The 27,780-nt window shown below is 46.0% G+C and overlaps 1 protein-coding gene across 1 annotated transcript in view; it reads left to right on the forward strand.

The window, feature by feature from the left end:
* The window catches only part of LOC125446194 (fibrillin-1-like), a 106,330-nt gene that overhangs the window by 1,318 nt on the left and 77,232 nt on the right, over positions 1-27,780 (forward strand). The window contains exons 2-3 of the mRNA XM_048519748.1: positions 273-368; positions 2,247-2,342. Of these exons, the coding sequence (XP_048375705.1) occupies positions 273-368; positions 2,247-2,342 (192 nt within the window). The remainder of the gene's footprint in view (positions 1-272; positions 369-2,246; positions 2,343-27,780) is intronic.

Raw genomic sequence — 27,780 nt, forward strand, 5'->3', positions numbered from 1 at the left:
TTCAGGGCAACTTCTTAGCCATTATGTGAAGCAGGGTGCTGGGCTATATGGACCAGTGATCTGATCTCACAGGACTCTTCTTGAAACTCCTTTTGACAACAAAAACCAGTTTCACTCATGGAATGCGTGTTTTCAAAAGCTGTAGGGGCAGCTAAGCAGTCTGGATTTCCATTCAACTGTAGTTGCAGTCAGCTCTAACATTACCCCTGGCATTGATATTCCAAACGACACTTCCACAATTTAATAATGCATTGGTGTATTTTGTTTTTAAGTGCAACACTGCAACATCCGGTGTATGAATGGGGGCACGTGCAGTGAAGACCATTGTTTTTGTCAGAAGGGATACACGGGAGCACACTGTGGACAACGTGAGTAAAATGTCATGTTTGGTTTCTGAAATGTGCAATTCAGCCCAAGGGGACTAATTAATTCATTGTTATCAAGCCATTTCTGGGCTCCCCTAAGAGAGCCAGCGTGGCGTAGTGATTAAGAGCAGGTGGATTCTAATCTGGAGAACCGGGTTTGATTCCCCACTCCTCCACCTGAGGGGCAGAGCCTTATCTGGTGAACCAGATGTGTTTCCACACTCCTACACTCCTGCTACGTGACCTTGGGCTAGTCATAGTTCTTTGGAACTCTCTCAGCCCCACCTACCTCACCAGGTGGCTGTTGTGGGGAGAGGAAGGGAAAGGAGCTTGTAAACCACCTGGAGTCTCCTTACAGGAGAGAAAGGTGGGGTATAAATCCAAACTCTTCTTCTTGTTCTTCTTCTAAGCCACGCTGGCTTTCAAGACCTAAATTAATTGACAGAAATGAGAGGTTTGTATTTCTGCTCTCCACCCAACAGAGTTACAGCCATCCTCCTGTTGTCTTACTGCAACTGAGACAGCATGTCGTTTCGGCCAGTGAGAGAAGCAGGGAGCAACTCTGCCGTCCTGTTTCCCCCCAAGCCCTTTTATTGACAGTTTACAAGAGGAAAAACAAACAGGGCAGGCAGGGGTGGGGTTTGCAGCACCTGGATACAATGAACAGAGCAAAGGGCGTAGGGGGATTAGGGCAGGGGAATTGGCAAAATTGCACGTACACATTGGAGCCAGGAGGTCTTGCAACCTCAGCGGTTTCTCTGAATCTACACTTTGGAAAGAGAAGTCAGTTGGGGGAGTGTGAGAGACACTTTTCCGGCGGTGTGCCCCCGTACTCGAGCGTTTCCCAGGCACTCAGGCCCTCCAACATCCTCCTAAGAACAAGAGTTGCAGTTAAATGCATTAGTACAAATCTGCACGGTTTGGCATGACCATTCACTGGAATATGGATAGTTTGAGACTCTGACAGACTTATTCATTTTGATCAGTAAGCAAGCCTTTGATGGTGGTTGCCAAACCTGCACAAGTGACTTATCAAATACACTTTATAAATTAAGCACGTGTTACCCGCCCAAAAAAGATATTAACTATGAATACAGACATGATTTAACTGGAGAAACAAGGGGAAAGTTATAGCTGTTGTGTAATCTGACTCCTGATTTATTACAATTTCATCAATGCAAGATGTCGGTGCATGTGGGAAGCAGAAGTTATAACCTTCCCCCTTACATTAGACGCACTGCAAGATGCTGCCTCTTTCCCAGTAGTGGGATTCAAATAATTTAACAGTCGGTTCCGGCGGTGGGATTTAAACAGTTTAACCACTGGTTGTTTACAAGCACCATTTTAACAACCGGTTCTGCCAAAGTGGTGCATCTGAATCCCACCACTGCTGTTTCCCGTATATCGTACTTAGTGCGTGTTGCTCTTGTCTTTCTCCACCCATGGGACAACTCTTACTCTTGCTGGAGGCAGTTCACACACAGGCAAGTGAGGCACAGGAAGATCTACCAAGCCTAGACCTTTTTCAGCATAAAGATGACAAGAGATGTGAGAATTCATCCTCCATCCATCCTCTAAACTGGCATCATCGTCCACAGGTTGGACTCAGAGGCGTCAAATTGTCTAGATCAGGGGTCTGCAACCTGCGGTTCTCCAGATGTTCATGGACTACAAATCCCATCAGCCTCTGCCAGAATGGCCAATTGACCACACTGGCCAGGGCTGATGGGAATTGTAGTCCACGAACATCTGGAGAGCTGCAGGTTGCAGACCCCTGGTCTAGATTCCTTCCAGATTTGCTTTCCAGGACAAGCTTCATTGTGCAATTTCTTTCCCAATGGGGAACGATCCTGTTAACTCTTTTGTTCCCTTTGCTTGCAGCTGTCTGTGAAAGTGGATGCCTTAATGGTGGAAGATGTGTGGCCCCAAACAGATGTGCCTGCACCTATGGCTTCACTGGACCTCAGTGTGAAAGGGGTAAGTAGTATTTTTCCCCCTCTTTCTGCAATGGACAAGAAAAGCTGCAGACTTTGCTGTGGTAAATTGCTAATACAGCAATATTGTGTTGTTAACTGTTTCGTTTTTAAATCATCCAGTGACAGATTAAGCATAACTAAGAATTAAGTTCTGGAAGAAACCTAATCGCAGAAAGCTGGCGTGTGTTTTGTGTAGGTGGTGAGGCACAGGGCGCTTTGTTACCAGCTGTTTTGCTTCAGAGTCGTTTCGCATGCTACCACGAACCGGGAACGTGAAAAAGCGTAGTTTATACAAGCTCTTTTAGCGACCGTCCCCTCGGATCTATCCGGAAGAGTTGTCAGTCTTCCAAGAGGTATACAGGATTCTGTGGCAGCTCATCTCAGAGTTCTTTTGCTCTCCACGTTTCGTTTTGGAATGTTCTTTGTAATGCGTGAAATCTCCCACACTTCCTCTGCTCCTTCTGGTTCAGCTGGAAGAAGGGCAGGAAGGGGGGTGGGCAGGGAAGTTTTCTTCTCCTGGCAAAAAGTGTCTGCTGTTAGTGAGAAGTTTAGTCCGGATCCAACCCAATGTTCGCCTGCGTGGGCAGATTTTTCAAAGGTGATGCCAGTGGTTGGGGGAGAGGGGTGGGGAAGAACAACAACGACAAAATGGTACCGTAACAACAATAATAGTTTTATTATAGTTTATTATTAATTATTATACAAGAGCCAGTGTGGTGGAGTGGTTAAGAGCAGGTGCACTCTAATCTGGAGAACTGGGTTTGATTCCTCACTCTGCCACTTGAGCTGTGGAGGCTTATCTGGTGAACCACATTAGCTTGTGCACTCCAACACATGCCAGCTGGGTGACCTTGGGCTAGTCACAGTTCTTCAGAGCTCTCTCAGCCCCACCCACCTCACAGGGTGTTTGTTGTGGGGGTGGGGGAAGGGAAAGGAGATTGTAAGTCCCTTTGAGTCTTTTTACAGGAGAGAAAGGGGGGGGAATATAAATCCAAGCTCCTGTTCCTGTTCCTGCTCTTCTTCTTCTTCTTCTTCTTCTTCTTCTTCTTCTTCTTCTTCTTCTTCTTCTTCTTCTTCTTCTTCTTCTTCTTCTTCTTCTTCTTCTTCTTCTTCTTCTTCTTCTTCTTCTTCTTCTTCTTCTTCTTCTTCTTCTTCTTCCTCCTCCTCCTCCTCCTCTTCCTCCTCTTCCTCTTCTCCTCCTCTTCCTCCTCCTCCTCCTCCTCTTCTTCTTCCTCTTCTTCTTCCTCTTCCTCTGCCACTGCCACTGCCACTGCCACTACTTCTCTTCTGTTATACTGCCCTTGTGCATTTCATCTTCTTCGGGGGAATCTGTAGAATAGTCTCAAGCAGTTCCCACAGCAAAAGAATAATTTTGTTATAATTCTGTACCACTGTTGTTGCTGTTTTGCTCTGTTGGTGGTGAGGCCTCCTTTCCCAACATCTGTAAGGAGAGGGGGGTAGGAAAGATAGTCCTCTGTGCAAGCATCGGGTCATTACAGACCCATGGGGTGATGCCACATCATAATGTTTACTGGGCTGACTGTGCCTACGGGGCACTTTGGCATTGCCCTCCCTAGTCGTCTAGACCAGGGGTCTGCAACCTGCGGCTTTCCAGATGTTCATGGAGTACAATTCCCATCAGCCCCTACCAGCATGGGTTTGATTGGCCATGCTGGCAGGGGCTGATGGGAATTTAGTCCATGAACATCTGGAGAGCCGCAGGTTGCAGACCCCTGGTCTAGACTTTACCCCCCAGCAAGCTGGGTAATCGTTTTGCTGACCTCACAAGGGTGGACAGCTGAGTCAACCTTGAGTTGGCTATCTGTAGCCGACTTCTGTTGGGATTGAACTCAGGTTATGAGCAGAGCTTGGACAGTTGTACTGCAAGTTGCCACTCTGTGCCTTGGGGCTCCTGTAAGGGGAGGGGGCCCACTGTGATTCCTTCGAGATCTGGGAATGTGGTGCTTCCTGCTCCCAGTGGTGTAGTGCCCAGGGGGCAGGGACGTCTTGCACTGGGCGTGCGCCAGTGCGGGGGCGTGGTGGGGGCGCAGGGTACACATATGCCTGGGCGCAGATCCCCCTCACTACAGCTCAGACTGCTCCCTTGGTCATTCCTACCTATACTTACATTTGCTATTGGAAGGCTGTGCAGATTTTATTTAAGGATGGGGTAACCAGAATAGAAAGCTCATGAAATTCAGGCATTTTGTTTTGCTTCGGAGCTTGAACTTACAGGCAAAAGACGGCCAATAAAAAGAAAATGTAATCGCATACTTTGTTTAATCCTCAGTGTTTAATATAAGAAAAGTGTCCTGGGCAAATTTTTCTTTTGGCAACGGCAGCTATACTCAAGCACCAAAGTTATATTCTTTCCTGCCTCCTGTCTTGCTTTGTTTTGACTAGCTTTCGTGAGCTCTTCTTTTAAACTTGTATGGTTTTTGTTATCGGTTTGGTGAGACCACTTTTCTTTTTGGCTCAGGTAGCCATAGCAACCCCGCACAGCTGTTTCCAGATGAGAACACATCCTTGCTTATCTGCCACACACAGCAGTTTCAAGGAAATTAGATCAAGTTTAACTGCATTCTGGAGAGAGATGACAGCAATAGCTATTTAATAGCAATTATCTTGGCGGGCTGTTTGTATTCTTAAAGATAACATGTTTTAATTTGAGCAAATGGGCTAACTTGCTGTCTGGAAAATTCATATGATTGATTACATGTAAAGTAGACTGTTATAGACTCAATCAAACAAATCCTTTTGACTTTCCCACTCCCCCCCCCCAAATATACATAATGTTGCAGCTTGTAATCTGATCACAGTGGTCCAGTCTGTTCTATAAAGTAAAGGTAAAGTTTCCCCTTCAGTCGTGTTCGACCCTGGGGTACCACTGCAAGCAGTGATTTTATAGGCAAGCTGTTTTTGTGGGGTAGTTTGCCATTGCTTTCCCCAGCTATTATTTACCCCCTAGCTATGAGCTAGGTGCTCATTTACCGACCAAGAAATGGATAGATGGCTGAGTTGACCATAAGCCAGCTGCCAGGATATCTGACCCACAGGGGGCTCGAATTCCTGACCACTACGCCACGCGGCTCCTCTGTCCTATACTACAAAAGAAATGTCCAGAGGTGGTGGGATCCAGCAGGTTCTCACAGGTTCCTGAGAGTAGGTTACTAATTATTTGGGTGTGCCGAGAGGGGGTTACTAATTGGTGATTTTGCCACGTGATTTTTGGCTTAGTTACGCCCCTCCTCTCAGCAGTAGCACGCAGAACTTGAAGCAGTCTAGCAGGAGGTGCACCAGCGTGCGTGGCAGCCTGCGCCTGCGTGCATTCGTTTCCCGCCCAAGGACTGGCGCAGTGGCTGCGTCCTTGCCACAGCCCTGCTTAGGAATGCCCCACCCCCAGAATGCCCAGCCACCCCCCGTCGTGCCCCGCCCAGCCCCATTGGCGCTATGCCACAGTTTGAATCCCACCACCATGGGAACCTGTTACTAAAATTTTTGGATCCCACCACTGGAAATGTCCCCATGCCATTCAGTGTCTGTGTAAAACTCTTAGGCGAAATAACTTGTGGTGATGACCAGGGATGGAGCACTTGTACCATGGGTGACATTTAAATGCGAATTGCCCCTCACACCTCCCCTTTGGCCCCCCGGGCTCCCCGCCCCAGGTTGCTCCTCTTCAGCTCCCCGGAGCAGGTTCCTGGTACCGGTTTAGCGTAAAATGAGGTATGCAAGGCACCCAAAGATGATGTTACCCCGAGTGCCATTCCCCCCCCCCCACACCTCTGGTGATCACCCAACTCTACATTTCTTTATCCAAATTGCCTAGTGATGCAGTAGAGACCCTGAATTGCTGTCTGACTTCTGTAGCTCCTTGATCGGAGGCACACGAGCAGAAACGGAATGTTTACAAGAAGGTGCTCGTGTTGGTTGGGATGTTTGAAATCCCGATAGACCTGATGGTCCCTGCTAAATTTAATAATTTTTTTATTGATCAGAACATTTCTGCCCTGTCTTTCCTTGTGGTCCAAGGATGGTTTCAATAATAATCATTTTTTGAATTGCACTTAAAAACAAAAATAAAGTTACAAACCCCAAATCTCTGCCCCCCTCCCACTGAAAAGGGGGCCAATAATCTAAAACAGTGTTTCCCAACCTTTTCGAGGTCAGGGTACCCTTGACCTAACTCTTCATATCTCACGGTACCCTTGCCGCCACCCTCCACCTTCCCCTCCCATTGCCCCTGCTTGTCTCACCCCCCATCTTCCCCTCCCAGGGTGAAGGGTAGCACTGGGGGTGGTGGTGGCTGCTGACCTTGTGGCAGGCCCTGCCCCATGGGCCAGCTCCATGTCTTTGCTGGCCCCGGTGGGAGACACCACAAAAATGAGGGGGGGTGGTAGTGTTGCCGCGGTACCCCTAGGACATGCTCACCGCACCCCAGGGTACCAGGGAACCCTGGTTGAGAATGGCTGATGTAAAACAACAGAATAAAAACAACAACAATGTTTTAAAAAGAGCAGGCACTAAAAACAGCAGTCTAAAAATCAGCATAAAAACAGGCAGAGGAATCAGACAAAGTTGATGAGTTGAAGTGTTGGATGTAAGAAGTGGTGGGTTTTGATTAAGTGTGCCTTTTGTGGGGATCAGTAGGATTCCCACTGACGCTGTGAAACTCTGTAAATGTATCAGTGTGCCAAAGGTGTTACTGATGTTTTTTGCCTTGTGCTTGATTTGGGACTTTTTTTTTGCAGTTTTCAAAACCGTGGCGTTTGTTTTGCTACCAGCGAACTGTGTCGTCTTGAGACCCTGATTTATTTAACTGTTGTAACGTGACTGCGTTAACTGTGTACACATATATCCGAACTCTTGAACGACTGAGTGCAGCCTTGCAGCTTTTTCCACAGCTAGAGGCGAATCTATTTGGGCAGACAACCAAGGATATGCAAAATACATCACATTAAAGAAAGCTAGCCTGATATTTGAGGTGATGTTTAAGGACCTAAAAACAGACGAGGCTTGACGTGGATTAAACAGGGAAAGTATGGTGACTTCAGGAGTATGTCGCTGCAAAGCCTATGTAACTCAGATCTAATTCTGGGCACCTTCAGTGGATTGCAAAACAGGGAATTGTCCCAAAGATTCCTTCGTTAACATGAAGCATTTTGACTACCGTTACTATGATAACAGCACAGCGGTAGGACTACAGACAGGTAAACAGAAAATGGACATTGCTAGACTTGTGCTTAAATTCTATATTGTATATGCTTCTTTTTCTTATAAGTAGTATAATATTTGATCATGGAAAAGGGTCTGTATCCCACCTGTGGTATTTAGTTTAGATGGCAAGTAAATAACAAAGTGTACAAATAACTGGGGTGTTGTGGGGTTTCCGGCCGTGTTCCAGTAGCATTTCCTCCCGACGTTTCGCCTGCATCTGTGGCTGGCATCTTCAGAGTCCCGATAGATCAATGTAATGTGGAAGGCTTTCACAGCCGGAATCACTGGGGTGTTGTGGGGTGTCCAGACTGAAGATGCCAGCCACAGATGCAGGCGAAACATCGGGAGGAAATACTACTGGAGCACAGCAATAAAGCCCAGAAACCCCACAACACCCCAGTAATTCTGGCCATGAAAGCTTTTGACAATACATTGTACGTATAAAGTTTAGAGTGCATATATTCACTTCTGTTGTATTGAAACTATATTAAAGTGCATGGTAGCTAGAAAAACATTTACTTCCCCCAGGTTAGCCCAGTCCATCCAGATCTTGGAACCTGAGCAGAGTTGGCCCTGGTTAGTACTTGACTGGGAGACCACCAAGGACGCGTAGGGTTACTCTGCAGATGCAAGCAGTAGCAAACCTTCTGTGTCCATCTCTTGCCTTGAAAACTCCATGGGGTTTCCTTAAGTAGGGTGCAACTTCATGACACTTTACACACATACACCTTTGGACCTGTCGTTCAAGAAATTCAGTTGTCCACCAGTTGACTGAAACATCTATGATTTTCAGCTACGACCCGTTGTCGTGTGGCTCCTTGCTGGAGAGCACAGGCAAGATAACGCTGTCGCTGACTTGCTGTTTGTGAGCTTGCTAGAAGTAGCTGGTTAAGAACATAAGAAAGAGCCTGCTGGATCAGATCAGAGTCCATCTAGTCCAGCACTCTGCTACTCACAGTGGCCCACCAGGTGCCTTTGGGAGCTCACGTGCAGGATGTGAAAGCAGTGGCCTTCTGCTGCTGCTGCTTTCGCTCCCGAGCACCTGGTCTGCTAAGGCATTTGCAATCTCAGATCAAGGAGAATCAAGATTGGTAGCTATAGATCGACTTCTCCATAAATCTGTCCAAGCCTCTTTTAAAGCTATCCAGGTTAGTGGCCATCACCACCTCCTGTGGCAGCATATTCCAAACACCGATCACGCATTGCGAGAAGAAATGTTTCCTTTTATTAGTCCTAATTCTTCCCCCCAGCATTTTCAATGGATGCCCCCTGGTTCTAGTATTGTGAGAAAGAGAAAAATTTCTCTCTGTCAACATTTTCTACCCCATGCATAATTGTATAGACTTCAATCATATCCCCCCTCAGACGTCTCCTCTCCAAACTAAAGAGTCCACTGCATGGTTGACCGCTGTGTGGGTGTCCTTAAGCCCAATATCATCAGATCTCAGAAACTAAGCAGGTTAGGACCTGGTTAGTGCTTGGATGGGAGTCCTTCAAGAAAGTTCAGGGTTATTACATGGAGGAAGCCAACAGTAAACTCTCTTGCCTTGTTTATCTCTTGTCTTGAAAACCCTATGGCAGTGGTGGCGTACCTTTGGCACTCCAGATGTCATGGACTACAATTCCCATCAGCCCCTGCCAGCATGGCCAATTGACCATGCTGGCAGGGGCCGATGGGAATTGTAGTCCATAACATCAGGAGTGCCAAAGGATCGCCACCACGGCCCTATGGAGTCACCACAAGTCAGCTTCAACTTGACTGGACTTTCCAGCAAGTCTACTGAAGTAAATGAGCTTGGAAGGGTGTAACCCTGTTTAGAAGTGCACAGTTACTGTATTTGCTTGGATTTCATATTGAGATTTTAATGTAGTCAGCCGCTTCCAGATGTGCCTTTTTTAAAAAACTAGGTGGCTAAAAAAGGCATTGGAAATAAGAATATATTTTAAACGGCTCACATGCAATGGTTTTGTTTTATAAAACAAATCCTCCTTTGTATTCAAAAGACAAGATACAGAGTGACTTAGTGGTGAGGAAATGACTATATGAGACCAGCTCTCATTTGCCAGCAGACAGGTTCACACTTCCAGCTGATCTGTAAAAGTTTTGCAGTAAAGAGTAGCTTTTATGTATTTCTTTTCTGACTGCTTGTACTATTTGGCACTGGAGGAGCGCTGCAGAGAAGGAGGCCTAAATAAGGTATGAAAAAGAAAGGAGAAGATGATCCAATTCAAATGCAAACTGTGGAAAGAGAAAAAAATTAGGAACTGAGATTTTTTAGTTCGTTCCCTTTGCAGAGAAAGTCCAGGGGTCAAGCACAAAGGAACCAGAGATAAACTTTCAGCGTGCCTCCAGTAGGAAATGCCTCTCTCCCCCAAAAGCCCTGGGCTAGCTCAATGAGATCCCTGACCCTCCAACATAGGAAACCAAACCAACAACTGGTTATCTGCTGTCATGGCCCCCTTACCAGTGGTGGGATCCAAAAATTTTAGTAACAGATTCCCATGGTGGTGGGATTCAGACTGTGGCATAGCGCCAAAGGGGCTGGGCGGGGCACGACAGGGGCGTGACCGGACATTCTGTGGGCGGGGCATTCCTGGGCGGGGCTATGGCAAGGATGCAGCCGCTGCACCGGTCCTTGGGTGGGAAACGAATGCACACAGGCTGCCACGCACGCCGGTGCACCTCCTGCTAGACTGCTTCAAGTTCTGCGTGCTACTGCTGAGAGGAAGGCAAAAATCATTTGGCAAAACCACCAATTAGTAACCCCCTCTCAGCACACACAAACAATTAGTAACCTACTCTCGGGAACCTGTAAGAACCTGCTGGATCCCATCTCTGCCCCTTACACATTTACACATTGGCTTACGTTTCTTATGAGTTGCACGCCTTAAAAAAAAAAGTATGAAGTCCATCTGTGTGCTTCATACACACAAACTGACAGGGAGTTGCAGTTTGAGGGTAGTTCCCTGAGGGGGGAACTACACCTTATGTTTCTTCACTTAATTACACTTTTCACGAGTTCCCAACAATTGCAGAGCAACTATGGAGAGCTACTTCAATAAAAGAAAAAAAAGAACCCGGGTGGGGTCAGAATGGTGCTGTGTGGTGTTGGTGGTTCTTGCGTGAAAACCATGCAGGGGAGGGGGCAGTAATTTTGCCCATTTTGCTGTTCTACATAGAGCAGTGATGGCGAACCTTTTCGAGACCGAGTACCCAAACTGCAACCCAAAACCCACTTATTTATCTCAAAGTGCCAACACTGCAATGTAACCTGAATACTGAGGTTTTAGTTCAGAAAAAACGGTTGTCTCTGAGGTGTGTGTTACTCGGGAGTAAGCTTGGTGGTAGTCGGTGGCTTTGCTTTGAAGCAACCGTGCAACTCTTCCAATGGGTGAATCACGACCCAAGGAGGGTTTACTCAGAAGCAAGCCCCATTGCCAGCAACCGAGCTTACTCCCAGGTAAAGGATCGCTCTTTAGTTCTTTGCATGAAAATCAGTGGGGTTTAACAGCGCTTAACAAGGTTACCTACACTGCTTCCCCAAAACTAGATCTTAGGTTTAATGCTAATAATCGAGCCCAGTGGCCCAGGCCAGCCTAGATGTGTGTGGGGGGCATTCTGTCCGCGCGTGCCCACGGAGAGGGTTCTGAGTGCCACCTCTGGCACCCATGCCATAGGTTCGCCACCACTGACATAGAGAATCTGCACATGGGTGAAACATGGGTGAAACACCTCCCCGTAATGTGGGTGTCACACGTGAAAACTGCTTGGGGGTAGACTGAAACCCTTCTTTCCTGCCACTCCAAGCCTATTTGGGCTCTACTTTTATTTTTTTAGAAGCAGTTTCCTACAGGTACTGTGTGACTTTGGGGGAAACAGATGTAAACAAACAAACAGATGTCATGTATCTTTTACCCCGAGCGCCTACTCATTAGCAGGTCCAGATTTGCCTCTGAGCAATGTGTGTCAAATAGCCCCGATATTCATGCAGTTTTCAGCACTTTGGCTCCATTTTTCCCGTGGGAAAGTTTGGACAATTTTGAGTTCTGTGTTAAAACGCCTAAAATTGCTATGTGGGCACAAAATATCCCTATGTTTTGGTGCTTGAGGTTCTTAGCTAAACGTATTCAGTGCAGTTAGAGAGAACGAAACTTCCTTTCTCCACTTTCCCCCCACAAGGTAGAGAAACTTGTGATTCAGACAGGCCCCTGTCTTAGCGTTGAGTGCGTACAGGAAGGAAGAAAATTCAGTAGTGCCAGGGTCCGCAGCTAAGATGGGTGGGAAAGTCAGTTTCGTTCCCATAAGACGTGGAAGAACAAGAACAGCCTCCCAGATGATTACATTGTCCAACTATTAATTGATTGTGCCTGCATTGAGTTTCTCACTGTATTGGCTGAACATTCCCTCTAATGATTCTTGTTGGCTTGAAGTTAGTAGACTCCCTAACTCTCCCAAGTTGCAGCTTCAGCTCTGACTTCATCCTGCCTCTTTACCTTGCACTTTTCCTAATCCCATTCTCCAGAGGCGTATCTAGAAAAAATGTAGAAGAAGAAGAAGAAGAAGAAGAAGAAGGAGGAGGAGGAGGAGGAGGAGGAGGAGGAGGAGGAGTTTGGATTTATATCCCCCCTTTCTCTCCTGCAGGAGACTCAAAGGGGCTTTCAATCTCCTTGCCCTTCCCCCCTCACAACAAACACCCTGTGAGGTAGGTGGGGCTGAGAGAGCTCTGAGAAGCTGTGATTAGCCCAAGGTCACCCAGCTGGCATGTGTGGGAGTGCACAGGCTAATCTGAATTCCCCAGATAAGCCTCCACAGCTCAAGCGGCAGAGCTGGGAATCAAACCCGGTTCCTCCAGATTAGATACACGAGCTCTTAACCTCCTACGCCACTGCTGCTCCTTTAAAAGGTAAAGTTTCCCCTTCAATCGTGTTTGAACCTGGGGTACCACTGCAAGCAGTGATTTCATAGGCAAGCCGTTTTTGTGGGGTAGTTTGCCATTGCTTTCCCCAGAGAATAAATGAAGCCCGGTGCAAAATCTGAGTTTTATGCCCCCCGCCCCCCATATGGGGGACTGCCCTCTCCCTCTATGACCAAACAACACTTTTTTGCACAAGGTCTTGAAGTCAGTGTATGGACCTGGGGAGAAGGAGGAGTGACTAAATGGCTGCAGTCTCAGCAATTTAAGGAATATTATACAAAAGATTCTCATATTTCTTTTTTTCATTTTTTGTTGGCTGATAAATAAGCTTTCCTAAGATGCCCACAGTTATACGAGGTGCAGAGATAAATTAGCCTTAGATTTGCAGGTGCTTTTAACACAGTGTGAAAATGTACGCCACTGAACTAATTTTGGTTTGGACAGCGGAAAATAAAAGCGAGATAATGCACTACATCATTACTCAGATAGTTTTTCTAACGATCTTATCTATATAGTTCACTAACGTGCAAATTGACCTGATGACAAACCCTCAGCCAGTGGGTGCGCGGGTGCCGATTGGTAGAGGGTTCGTCCTCCCACTCAAAACCGAGAGGCCACCCATCTGTCCTGGAAAGCTGTACCAGATCTGACAACAACCTCCCCATCCCGTCTGCCCTTCCAAAGGTGTCCACAGGTTCAAAAAATCATAGAATCATATGGAATAGGCCACAAGGGCCATTAAGTTCAACCCCCTGCAATGCATAAAAACATAATCAAAGCACTCCTGACAGATGGCCATCCAGCCTCTCTTAAAAAACCCCAAAGAAGGAGACTCCATCACACTCCGAGGTAGCGCATTCTACTGTCAAACAGCCCTTACTGTCCGGAAGTTCTTCCGGATGTTTAGGTGGAATCTCTTTTCCTTCACTTTGAACCCATTACTCCTGGTTCTAGTCTCTGGAGCCGCAGAAAACAAGCTTGCCCCTCACCAACAGGACATCCCTTCAAATATCTAAACATGGCTATCATGTCACCTCTCAACCTTCTCTTCACCAAACTAAACATCCCCAGCTCCCTAAGTCCCCCCTCATAGGGCATGGATTCTAGACCTTTGACCATCTATCTATACTACATTTACTATATCAGGGATCCCTGATGTAGAGTGTGAGAGAAACGAATCGTTGAATGATATTACTAGAGTTCTTTGAGGGTGTAAACAGGCATGTGGATAAGGGGGAATCAGTGGACATTGTCTACTTGGATTTCCAAAAGGCTTTTGACAAAGTTCCTGACCAGAGACTATTGAGAAAACTCAGCAATCAAGGAATAAGAGGGGAAGTCCTCCTATGGATTAAAAACTGGTTGAGAAACAGGAAGCAAAGAGTGGGTGTAAATGGGAAGTTCTCACAATGGAGAGATGTAGGGAGTGGTGTCCCCCAAGGATCCGTTTTGGGACCAGTGCTCTTTAACCTATTCATAAATGACCTGGAAGTAGGGGTGGGTAGCATGTTGGCCAAGTTTGCAGATGATACCAGAATTATGTAGGAGTGGTGAGAACCACAAAGGATTTCATGTAAGAGCTCAAAGCGGACCTTGCTAAATTAGGTGAGTGGGCTAAGAAATGGCAAATGCAGTTCCAATGTAGCAAAATGCAAAGTGATGCAATATTAGGGGCAAAAATCCAAACTTCACATACAAGTGCTACAAGGGTCAGTGCTATCAGTCACAGACCAGGAAAGTGATTTGGGCGCCTTTAGTTGATAGTTCCACATGGGAATGTCAACCTTCAATGCATGGCAGCTGTGAAAAAAGGCAAACTCTATGCTGTGGGATAATTAGGAAAGGAATTGAGAGATTAAACTGCAAAGATTGTCATGCCCTTTTATATAAAGCAGTGGTGGCGACCGCGACTTTGGAGTACTGTGTCCTCAGTTCTCTGGTCGCCGCATCTCAAAAAAAGGATATTGAGGAGATAGAAAAAGTGCAGAGAAGGGCAACAAGGATGATTGAGGGACTGGAGCACCTTCCCTATGAGGAGAGGCTGCAGCTGCTTGGGGACTCTTTTTTTTTTTTAGTTTGGAGAGGAGATGGCTGAGGGGGGATATGATTGAAGTCTATAAAATTATGCATGGGGTAGAAAATGTTGACAGAGAGAAATTTTTCTCTCTTTCTCACAATACTAGGAACCAGGGGCATTCATTGAAAAATGCTGGGGAAGAATTAGGACTAATAAAAGTTGAAACACTTCTTCACGCAACGCCGTGATTGGTGTGTTGGAAATATGCTGCCACAGGAGGTGGTGATGGCCACTAACCTGGATAGCTTTAAAAGGGGCTTGGACTGATTTATGGAGGAGAAGTCGATTTACGGCTACCAATCTTGATCCTCTTTGATCTGAGATTGCAAATGCCTTAACAGTCCAGGTGCTCGGGAGCAACAGCCGCAGAAGGCCATTGCTTTCACCTCCTGCATGTGAGCTCCCAATGGCACCTGGTGGGCCACTGCGTGTAGCAGAGAGCTGGACTAGATGGACTCTGGTCTGATCCAGCTGGCTTGTTCTTATGTTCTTATGTATATATGCTCTTATGATATTGCATCCCTCCTGAACTCCCTTCCACTCCTCAGGCGCCACCTCCAAATCTCCCGAAATTTCGCAAGCCTGAGCTGGCAGTACTATAGAAAACCCTGCCTTGTAAGTTCACGCAGTCTCAGCAGTGCATATATTTCAATTGTTTATAGGCCTCTCTTGCTTTTAAGTCTTCAGCAGACTGTGTTTAGGGTTTAGAGGCACATATTTGCTTTTTTGAGTGACTCTGCCTTCCCTTTCTTCAGCTGATTACAGTAAGTCATGTAATAGAGGGTGGAGCTTTTTGGTTGGTGTCCAAAGAAAATGAGTAATAGTTGACCTAATGTACAGAGCATATGAATAAACTATTCTTTTGGTTTGAAAAAAAAAATTATGTTTTACAGGGTGTGCTGGAGTTCACCCCTTCTTTTTTTGCATCTTCCAAAAGTTTTTTAAATGCTCAGCAGTTTTGTAAATTTCTAATTTCAACAACAAAAAGCCTCGAATGCAAAGTATGCATTAGACAAAATGCTTTGAGCTGAATCCAGTCACTAGGAAAAAATAAAGGATTTGCCTTAAAACAGCTGGTCAGAATTTTTTAAACTGAAAAGAAAAACACAGCGTCTCGTATTGCTGTTGTCTATAATGAGACCCAAATTCCTAAAAATTTTGCTTTGTTAACTTGATGAGGATCAGCCGTGGAGGTCTAGATTGTTCCTTCAGATATACAAGGTGTTACATTTTGCTGTAAAAATGGGTCTCGACTGTTTTGTTTTCGCTGCCAGTCTCTTAAGTACATTAATAACATTTCCTCTGTGTATACACTACTGCTGGTATAGCTGCAGAGTTGTATCCTTTTGCTTGAAGTATGCCCTTTAAATGACAAACAGTTCCTTATCCTGGAATTTAAATAAATTACAAGGTATTATTATACTCTGCAGTAGAACGATTTAACTATAGTTAGGTTGTTTTTCTGGAAAATTACAGTACTATTCTGAGCGGAGTTACACATACCCTTTTAAGTCCATTTAAGTTAACAGACTTGGGAGGGTGTAACTTTACTTGGGATAGCACTGTAAGTCTTGTATTGTAACTAATTACTAAATGAACCATCATTCAACCAGAAATCGCCCTGCCCTGTTTCATTTGCAGCCCAATCTAGGGCCTCCCAAAGGGTGGCGTAAGCCCAGCCCCCCAACTCTGGTATCCTGGTGGGCAAAAGATGCCCCCAAGTCACTGATGGGGGGCCAAGAGCGGCAACATGGAGCTCTGAACTATACCTGCCCACCGTCAAGGGCCAGGGTGGCCACCGTCCAGCAGATTTGCCCCTCTTTGGGGTAAGTGCCCCAGAGAGGACAAATCCACCATTGTAGCCCCATGCCACCTCCATACGCTGTTTCAGCCCCCCCTCCCTGGATTGGGCTCTTAGGCAATTTAGTGGGTTTGCTATCCTATGAACACTTTCCTCAGAGTAAGCCCCATTGAATAGACTTGAGTAGACCTGCTTGAGATTGCAGTGTTACAGACTCAGAACAACTTTGCAGAGGACTGCAATGTTAGAGACCCATGAAAAGCACTAAAGAAAAACCGTATAAAATACCTGAAAGCGTACATTTTAAAACCAACAGTGGTCGAATCCCCACTTGAAATTTGCACGCAGATTCAAACCTGTTCGTTGTGAAACTGTGTCCTCTTCATCGGAGTTTCTCCCTCCCCACCACAGCGAGCACACAGCAGACACACCCAGTTGCAGAACTCTTAGCAATCCCCTCTACCAGGCTAGCTCGCTTCGCTGGTCTCCCCTGATTGGCTGCCGTGCCTTGATGGGGTGGGACCTTTTCCCACTGTGGAAAAGTACGTTGTAGGGGTGTGATAAAAAAACCCAACATGTAAAAGTTTAACGTTTAACTGTTTAACTGTGCAAACAGTTAATCGTTACCTGTGTAAAACAAGAACGATTCAAAGTTACGCTGCTTGACTGTTTTAATCGTTTGCCATCCCCTTCTGCTGGCTGATCGCAAAAGCGGAAATGAAACGAAAGGCTGCGTGTGCATCTCAGTGCTGTGGGGCCAGGGCCGCTCTCTGGTCCTACACAGCTGAGTTAGTTTTAAGAAAAACTTAAAATTTGAAATAAAGCAAAAGACATCTGACATTAGAAAACAAACAAACATTTTTACTTAGCAGAATATAGATCAGTTTACAGAATGTGAACTCTCCCGCGAGGGAGAGGGACATCGCCCAAGTGCTCCTTGCAATTGAGAGACACGGATTTTAGAACGTTACAGAATACAGATAAGTTGCAGAAGGTGACCTCTCCCGAAGGAAAGGCACGCCCTCCCGGGTGGCTCTCGAAGGAGGCACGGCCAGTAGAGGAAGAGCCTTAATTTTTGTAGATGCAAAAACGTCACATAGTCCTCCCCTTTTGTTCCACGTATGATGATTCATATACCTTAAAAATCTAATTGGATAGATCTGGTCACATGAAGGCAGCCTATATTCCTACTTATTTTCACATTCCTTCTGTAATTCAAACTCTACATGCTGTTGGCTTATGGCCTCTATGCATATACAAAGGACTGCCATAAAAGCTAGCTTGTTCCTCCAAGAAAAACCCGTTTTGCTAGGTTTCTCCCAGAGAGATCTATGTCCCCAGGGCATGGCAGGTTTGAATCTACATACATTCCTTTAGATCATAAAACTTACTTTTCCCAGCATGAAATGTTTCTAACAATTCCCCAGTTTGAAATGTTAAAACATGATTCTAACAATTATACAATGATTCTAAGACAATAGAATTATAGTAAAATACAAATACATGTGAATCACTTATCATTTATGTGTTCATTTAACTATATAGAAAAACACTTTGTTGATTTAACTAATCACATTCATTTCTAACCCAAAATCCAAATAATAAAATTGCATCTGTCTGCTGTCACGTAGGCCCTCAGTGCCAAGATGTCAAAGATGTTATCTTGCTTGTTTGCATAGTCACTAGCAAGCTGGTAATATGCAGGCTTTTGGTCACTTACACAGAAGCTCCCATTTTGATTCTTTGCAAATCCTTGGTTCTATAACTTTCATGTTTCTTGATTAAATACAAATTATACACATTCTGGCCCGTCTCCACAGTGCTAATTGGTTGCCCAAATTCGGCGTCACACTCCAGGGTGGGAAACGAGTCAGGGTTTCAACCCTCATCCCTCCCCTTGGATCAGCTCTGAACCGTATTAATGGGGTTGCAACCAGGTCCTGCCAGAACACGGATTACCGGGGAGAATGAGCACCAGAAACGGAATCTGCTACGCAAACAATGGGGAGGTCGTCCCTCAAACCTGGTTAGTTTGTGTTCTGAAACCTGGCTAAGATGGTAGTGGGGATTTGACCAGTATCACAAAAGGTCAGAAGAAAAGCAATAGCTCAGGATCCCCGATACCATGAACATAAAGTGAATGATTTGAATGCCTTCCGGAATAAAAATTATATAAATTTTCAACAGAATGTCTGAAGAGGTGAATCCAGGAAGGAAGTTCTGTGCAACATTATTTAGTTACATTTCTTTTGCTCCTTTATTATTGCTTTTGGTAGGTATTGCTGCTCTCCGGTTCCAAGAAAGAAGAAAGCAGTTGCATTTAAATAAAAAAGACACGCCCGTGTGTGCCTCTAAACCACTCTTTGAAGGCACCATCTGCAACCGGGTAGGATAGATGATGCAAAAATGAGGCTGCAGCGTTTGGGACTCTTTAGTTTGGAGAGGAGACGTCTGAGGGGGGATATGATTGAAGTCTATGAAATTATGCATGGGATAGAAAATGTTGACAGAGAGAAAATTTTCTCTCTTTCTCACAATACTAGAACCAGGGGGCATTCATTGAAAATGCTGGGGGGAAGAATTAGGACTAATAAAAGGAAACACTTCTTCACGCAATGCGCGGTTGGTGTTTGGAATATGCTGCCACAGGAGGTGGTGATGGCCACTCACCTGGATAGCTTTAAAAGGGGCTTGGACAGATTTATGGAGGAGAAGTCGATTTACGGCTACCAATCTTGATCCTCCTTGATCTGAGACTGCGAATGCCTTAGCAGACCAGGTGCTCGGGAGCCGCAGCAGCAGCAGCAGCAGCAGAAGGCCATTGCCTTCACCTCCTGCATGTGAGCTCCCAAAGGCACCTGGTGGGCCACTGCGAGTAGCAGAGTGCTGGACTAGATGGACTCTGGTCTGATCCAGCAGCCTAGTTCTTATATTCTTATGTTCTTACTATACCAGTGAAACTGAATTGTATGATTAGAGAACAGTGATCTTTGTTCATCTTGTATGGTACGTAATAAGAATTTTAGAAGATAAGCTGTAGTTTTGGTGATTATTATCATGTAAATGTGATTATTTGGCACAAGCTAATGTGTATTTTTAGGGCCATAGATGAATAAAATTCAATTGTTTTCTTTAACGAGCGCAGTAAAACTGTCATGTTTCTCCTGAACGAGTCAAAACAGAAAACAACACCACATCTTAGAATTCATATTTCTACCCATCCAGGTGTTCCACATCTGGGCATCTGGCAATGTACTTGTCTTCATTCTCTCTCCTTGTTTAACATATAATGATTGTCTCCTCTTCTTACGGAACGAGGCTTTTTCTAGGCCAGGGGTAGGGAACCTGCGGCTCGAGAGCCACATGCGGCTCTTCTGCCCTTGCACTGCGGCTCCATGAGCCAAGCCGCCAGCCCCATCCTTGCCCGCCCTGCAGGCAGCAGGCAAGCGCACCAATTGCCTGTGTCTGGCTGGGCCGTGCCGTGCCGTGGGCTTCCCCTCTCGCCCGCCCTGTTTGAGCGGGGCGGGTGCTTTCCCAGCAGCCGGTGAGGCCGAGCCACCGGCTACATCCTTGCCTGCCCGGCAGGCAGCAAGGCGAGCGCACCAATTGCCCGCAGCCAGCTGGGCCGCGCCGCAGGCTTCCTGCCTCGGCCTCGCTTCTGTTTGAGTGGGGGTGGGCGCTTTTCTCCGGGGTGGAGCTTGGCGCAGGCTGCGCCGCGATAAAGCTTCCCCTCTCGCCCGCCTGCTCGGAAGCCAAGCTGGCTTTCAGTCCTTGCCCGCCTCTGCAGGCAGCAGGGTGGGCGCACCACCCGTCCGGCTTCCTCCTTGCCGGCCTCTGTGGCAGTAGGGTATGCGCACTAAATTGTCTCGGCTTCCCCTCTCGCCCGCCTCTGCTGAGAGCTGGGTGGAGAGGTTGAGCCGCTGGCCTCCTATCCTTGCTAACGCATCCCATGCGCCTTCCTTTGTGAATGAGCAGAGTAAAAGGTAAAAAACCCCAATATATACAGTGTTATCTTTATTTTAAATGTCAAAAATTATTTGCGGCTCCAAGTGTTTTCTTTTCCCGTGGAAAACGGGTCCAAATGGCTCTTTGAGTGTTAAAGGTTCCCTACCCCGTTCTAGGCTAAGCGGCTGTTAATTGATATTTGTAAAACATTACATTTCACTGAAATGTAGATATTGGTGCTTTGGACACAAAAGTATGAGAATGGGTTAGAAATAGAGTTGCCAGCCTTCCAGGTGGTGGGGGGAGATTTGCATGAATGACAGCTGCTCTCCAGCTAACAGAGATCAGTTGTCCTGGAGAAAAATTCTGCTTTTCAGGGTGGACTCTATGGCAGTATATCGCGCTGAAGTCCACCCCCTCCTAAAACTCCGCCTCCAAAATACCCAGTAATTTCCCAACCCAGAGATGGCAACCCTATCAAGGCAAGGGTCTTGAGTTTCATGTATATTTTTCGTTCCCTATCACAATAACATGGCACCTCCGTAAAGAAGGCATCTCTCTCCAACCCTCTGCTGAAATTGGCTCTTCTCAGTTAATCAACGGAAGGTTTGGTCAATTTGCAGATCGGTCCTATTGAAAAATTTGCAGCCTGACCGTGTTTAACACTTGGGTAATTGTTTCCTTCTGGTCTGTTCAATAGATGGCTCTCTCCACCCTCAAGGATGGATCATATGTGGTTTTCATCAGTTTTAAAAGCAGCTCTTGGCTTCTCACAGGAAGCATTTATGGGAATCGCATAACTCCAACGTGGACCATAAATGACTGAATGAGAAGCCATTCTTTATGGCAACATACGAGAGAGGGGGGCTGGCTATACCTGGGTGGCCCAACAACAATTTGACTTAGCCCCTAGAGATGTAAAATTTCTAGAAATTTTGAAGCCATGGGGGTGTGGAGGGGGGAGAAATGTTCCCCCCCAGTTACTTTAACAACAAATAATGAAATTTTGGGAGAAATTGAAATATCTATAATACTGTTGTATCAAACCCAAGCTAATTTTACTGCTTCAACAACGTAAAATGTACCTTTTATAACTTAGCATATAAACAACGTAAAATGTACCTTTTATAACTTAGCATATAAACTTGCAATATGTGACATGTTTATGGCACTTAGAAGAAGAAGAAGAGTTTGGATTTATATCCCCCCTTTCTCTCCTTTAGGAGACTCAAAGGGGCTGACAATCTCCTTTCCCTTCCCCCCTCACAACAAACACCCTGTGAGGTAGGTGGGGCTGAGAGAGCTCCGAGAAGCTGTGACTAGCCCAAGGTCACCCAGCTGGCGTGTGTGGGAGTGTACAGGCTAATCTGAATTCCCCAGATAAGCCTCCACAGCTCAGGCAGCAGAGCGGGGAATCAAACCCGGTTCCTCCAGATTAGATACACGAGCTCTTAACCTCCTACGCCGCTGCTGCTCCTTAGTTTTATTCAAGCTAAATTGCAAATATACCCAATACTTGAGAGAAAACTGCAAGCCAATGCACCGTACACAGTCTTGATACACATAGCTTACTTTTTGCTACCTAGTTAAAGAGTGCCAAGTTTTTTATGAAACTTTCCACTTTCCTGTGGTGTTGTGGTGCACTTTCGGCCCCATCTCCTTTATTCTTTCTTCTCCCTCTTATAAGGTAGGACATTAAGGTGTTTTTCACCAATCTGTGAGTATTTGTGTCAAAGGTCATCCACAAGTCACGTAAAAAGGACAAAACTGGACAAGAGGAAACCTGGAGGGGGGGGGGGGGGCGGGAACAGAAGAAAACCAGCACCCAGTCTGTGTGTACTGAAGCTGGTCAGGTTGCTTCCCTATCCATACACAAGGGAATGAAGATTGTGGAGAAATGCCCTCCACTCTGGAATTCGTCCCAGTCTGTGAGGTAAAACCTGGCTGCAAACTTGCAGCTGGCAGAAAGGAAACATGGCCAGAGATGAGCCAACAAGCCCCAAGCACAGAATGTGTTAGTGATTATAGACGCAAATGGTGCTGACTTATGTAGGAACCTTCTCATACCTTGCTTCTGAGGAGGTTTTCAGCACTGGTTTTGTCAGTAAAGTCTGCTGACTTTTTTTAAAAAAAGAACCTTGCTTCTTGACTGTTTCCATGTTGGTGTCCTAACGCGTGCGTACTCCCGATCTATAGAATGTTGCGAAGAGATAAAGTATTCTGCTGTTTACTTTCCTTCACATGAGATGCCTAGATCCATTTCTCCGTCTGTAAAATTGCACATGGGGAATCTAGTGAGTTGGAAAACCAATTAGGCCTGTGATGGCTATGGCACAGGTGCCCTCTCTTTGGGCACATGCAAATAGAGTGTCTCCCCCGCCCCCACATCTAGGCTGCCCTGGGCCACTGGGCTCGATTATTAGCATTAAACCTAAGACCTAGTTTTGGCGAAGCAGTGTAGGTAACCCTGTTAAGCGCAGTTAAATCCCACTGATTTTCATGTGAAGAACTAAAGCACGATCGTTTACCTGGGAGTAAGCGCAGTTGCTGGCACTTTGTTGGCACTTTGTGATGAATTAGTGGGTTTTGGGTTGCAATTTGGGCACTCGGTCTCGAAAAGGTTCGCTATCACTGAATTAGGCTATCTAATGGGATTTGCATGAGCTCCTTTGAGGAATGTGCTTCTTTGTGGGCACTGAGGCTTGTCCAACCTACAAATCGTATGGAATAATTACGATATGATGATAGTGCCCTTATCGGTCACTCTTAGCACAACCGGCACATATTAAGGATAAGCATGGTTGACAATTTAATTGCGTCAGGGACTAATTGAAGCTCTGGAACCTGTGGGGGCAAAGTAATTCATCACCCTGCACTAGTCTGGTAATACTAGCCAACTTCCTCAGATTTTATCTTATCGTGATGACAAAATTGTGCCAGTTCGCCAGGGAGGATGATTCTAATTGTGCTTGTATTTTGTAATGGTTAATAATAGTGCATAAAAGCCCTGTGAGTCAGAGTGGTAAGCTGCAGTACTGCACTCAAAGCTCTGCTCGTATTTAGTTCAATCCCAACAGAAATTGGTTTCGGATAGCTGGCTTGAGATTGAATGAGTACCTGGTAAAATGAGTATCTGGGGTGCTGTGGGGTTTCTGGGCTGCATGGCCGTGTTCCAGTAGCATTTTCTCCTGATGTTTCGCCTGCATCTGTGGCTGGCATCTTCAGAGTAGTAAAACAGGTGGATTATATGTACCTGTGGAATGTCCAGGGTGGGAGAAAGAACCATTTGCATTGGTTAACAAGTGTAAAAGGGTGCAATTAGCAAGTGTGACTTGCACATGTTGAGTGGAATCCACCCATTTTAGCATATGTAAGTAACAATGAAGTTGCATAATCAAGTAGTGAGGGCATCTGCATAGTAGTTGCCTGGCATTTAAATCCCTTTGATTGCATCTTCCCTGGAGACATCCTGTGTCTGGGTGGGGTTCACTAACCAGTGTCTTGATTCTATTGTTTTTAAGTACTGGTAGCCAAATTTTGTTCGTTTTCATGGTTTCTTCCTTTCTGTTGAAATTGTCCACGTGCTTGTGGATTTCAACGGCTTCTCTGTGTAGTAGTCTGACGTAGTGGTTGTCAGAGTGGCTGGAAAAAAATCAGCAATAGCAGAACACGTGATAAACCAAGCTGGACACAGAATGTTATTTGGAAACACAGAAATTCTGGACTTTTCATGCATGCATTACCACCTGTTCTGAGAAGAATCTTCCCCTTTTTGTGTTTAATATTCATTTGACAGTGTGCTTAAATGTTGCAGGATCAGAAAGATATCTGACAATCTAAGAACATGACACAGGAAAGGCGTTAAAGAATAGAAGGCTTCACACCAGTGGTGGGATCCAAAAAGTTTAGTAACAGGTTCCCATGGTGGTGGGATTCAAACTGTGGCGTAGCGCCAATGGGGCTGGGCGGGGGCGTGGCTGGGCATTCCGGGGGCGGGGCATTCCTGGGAGGGGCTGTGGCAATGACGCAGCCGCTGCGCCGGTCCTTGGGCGGGAAACGAATGCACGCAGGCGCAGGCTGCCACGCACACCGGTGCACCTCCTGCTAGACTGCTTCAAGTTCTGCACGCTACTGCTGAGAGGAGGGGCGTAACTAAGGCAAAAATCACGTGGCAAAATCACCAATTAGTAACCCCCTCTCGGCACACACAAATAATTAGTAGCCTACTCTCGGGAACCTGTGAGAACCTGCTGGATCCCACTTCTGCTTCACACTGATGTCCACTAAGATATGTATGTTTTAGTGTGTCACGCTCTTCCATTATGGCTCTTCAAAAGCCTTATTTATTATCTCCATTAATGTCCATGCCGAGCAGATCCCTGTTCTTGAGTCGCTTCAGTATCCTATTAGTTCCAGATGTTGCACATATTTATATTGATACACTGAAACAATCGTCATGACAACGGATTTTTTTTTGTTTAAAAGTTCACCTTGAGATGGGATGACATGTGCATAATTCTGAGAGGAGTGCAGGGCCCGGGTTTTGTTTTTCCACTGGGCACTCTCCAAAACGTAATTTGGGATCCGTCTGCGAAAGGGCTCGTGGAGTTGGCTTCATGGCTGGGCATACTCCGCTTGGCAGGATGTCCTTCGGAGCCTTGATGGACACGTCTGACCTCATATTTTTCCTGCCACCTTGGAGCACAGGCTGCTGGGGAGGCCAACAAATCTGTTGGAACCGGGAAACAAGTGTTTTGGACTGGGAAATGGTAGACGAGGATTATCTTTCAATTGCGAAGGGTGGGGTGGGAAGGCAGCATTCCCAGCAAGGTTCAAGAGCTTGTCTTCAGATACATTCAAGGCTGAATTGTATGTAACAGAATCGTCAATTTCAGTAGTGTGTATTATGAGTACTGGCCATGTCTCATATAAGCATGGATGTCAATTGTCACTTGAACAATCGGGTTGCTATCAGACAAGCTGGCAACCAGCAGGAGTCTGGGGAGTGCAGGCATGAGGGGCTGTTGTTGGTGAGAAGGCTGTTATGTCATTTCCTGGAGAAACCTGGAAGTGACAACGTGCCACTCTACAAATCATTAGAAACTCTATGGCATAGGTGTCAAACTCGCGGCCCTCCAGATGTTATGGACTACAATTCCAATCATTCCCTGCCAGCATTATGCTGGCAGGGGATGATGGGAACTGTGGTTCATAACATCTGGAGGGCCACGAGTTTGACACCTGTGCTCTATGGTAACTGTAGAGATGCTGGTAATTAGAGTGGTGTGATGCCACTTGTGGATTTCTCTGGGAGTGATGTAACAATGGCGCTCTGAAGGGAATTTTTTACCTTATGTTTCTTTTGCCAGCCACTAGAGTGGGGTAATGGGAGCTGGGGGCGGGAGATCTGCCTCCCGCGACTGGCAACTGGCAACCGGCAACCCTATAGCACAAGCAGACAGCCCTGTCACACATATCATATATGCGTTGCACATTTCCCACCCCAGCTGTGTCCCTTAACACATATTAGAAATTGCTGTGGAGTGTTCTCAGGTCTCAGGAGTAGTTTTATAGTGGACATGAACTACTGTGACAGAAAACGGACAGGGAAAATCTTATTTCACGCACACTGAATGCTGCACACATTTATTTGGGAACCATACCAGCAGCTATAGTTAAGGGATCTGTGCCACTAAGAAGCATGTCTGGCTCACAAACAAGAAGAGTTTGGATTTATTCCCCACCTTTCTCTCCTGTAAGGAGACTCAAGGTGGCTTACAAGCTCCTTTCCCTTCCTCTTCCCACAACAGACACCTTGTGAGGTAGGTGGGGCTGAGAGAGTTCTGGGAGAGCTGTGTTTAGTCCAAGGTCACCCAGCAGGAATGTAGGAATGTGGAAACACATCTGGTTCACCAGATAAACCTCAGCCACTCAGATGGAGGAGTGGGGAATCAAACCCAGATTGGAATCCACCTGCTCTTAACCACTACACCACGCTGGTCATTTAAAGTATACTGTGTCAAGCCAATGTAATGGCTAGAGATTCAAGTATCCAGAGAAATAGTTACATGGGAGCAGAAATAAGGGACGGGGTGTTGGTAGGTAGCACCTGGGAATACAATGACCCCAAATTTTAAAAAGATTCTGAGGGAAAGAAGTTCTATCAGCAGGATTTGGGCTGAAAATTCTCACCACTCTCGGAGATACAACTGTCCCTTCTCTGTCAACTGCAAATAAAAGGATTAAGAATAATCGTTCATTGGAACTTAATTTGAAAACGTATTAAGTAGATCACTGACTCTGGAACTCTGCAGTAGCTGGAGGTTACCTGAGAGTCTGGTTTTCATTTGGCTCGAATCTCGATCTGTTTCAAGATTATATCTCTATGTTTGCCCGGCGGGCAAAATGAGGTGTTAGTAAGAATGTTATGCATGGCTGATTTGAAGCCTTTTCGTGTTTGCATGGCTTCCCACTAAATGCTTGGGTTGATCTAGTTGAGGTTCTCCAAGGTGATGCAGTTCGTGCTGAGCATGTCTGCTGTCGTGATGACATTTGTTCGCTAGATTGCACACAAAGAAACCTTGTTAAGCCACGTAATAGCGTTTATTAAGACCAACGAAAATCGTACATCGCAGATTGGCTGGTCTCAGTCTTGGTTCTGTTTTTCTAATGAAGCAGCCGGTGGCACGTGGTGTCGATCACCACCTTATACAAAACAGTCGTAGTTTTCAAACCTTGACCCGAAATCGCACAAGCTGATTGCTAAAGCATTTTCGCCTTTGCAACAAATAAAGCGTGTGGCTTACCTCAGGTGTCCCCGATGCAAATATTTTCATATGAAAGAACAACGCACAGCATTGTTAAACAGTAGGTGGTCCCCTCCCTGCCCCCACACACCGAATTTTGGCAAAGGTGGAGTGAACATCTGAGTGTGTTTAGAATTGGCTCGAGAGACATTAAGTTTGTTGGCCAAAGGAACCAGGATTAAAGTAGTCCTCAACACAGGTTGAATCCCCACTTGAAATTTGCACGCAGATCCAAACCTGTTTGTTGTGAAACCGTGTCCTCTTCATCGGAGTTTCTCCCTCCCCACTGCAGCGATCTCCCAGCAGACACACTTGGTTGCAGAACTCTGAGCAATCCCCACTACCAGACGAGCTCGCTTTGCCGGTCTCCTCTGATTGGCTGGCATGCCTTGATGGGGCGGGACCTTTTCCCACTGCGGAAACGTACTTTGTAGGGGTGTGATCAAAAAAACCCAGCATGTAAAAGTTTAATATTTAACTGTTTAACTGTGCAGACAGTTAATTGTTACCTGTGTAAATCATCAACGATTCAAAGTTACACGTTTGACTGTTTAACGTTTGCGTCCCCTTCTGCTGGCCGATCGCAAAAGCGGAAATGAAACCAAGGAAAGGCTGTGCGTGCATCGCAGCGCCAATTGGTTGCCCAAATTCCGCGTCACACTCCAGGGCGGGAAATG

Source organism: Sphaerodactylus townsendi, linkage group LG17, assembly GCF_021028975.2.
Source record: "Sphaerodactylus townsendi isolate TG3544 linkage group LG17, MPM_Stown_v2.3, whole genome shotgun sequence".
Taxonomy (NCBI): Eukaryota; Metazoa; Chordata; class Lepidosauria; order Squamata; family Sphaerodactylidae; genus Sphaerodactylus; species Sphaerodactylus townsendi.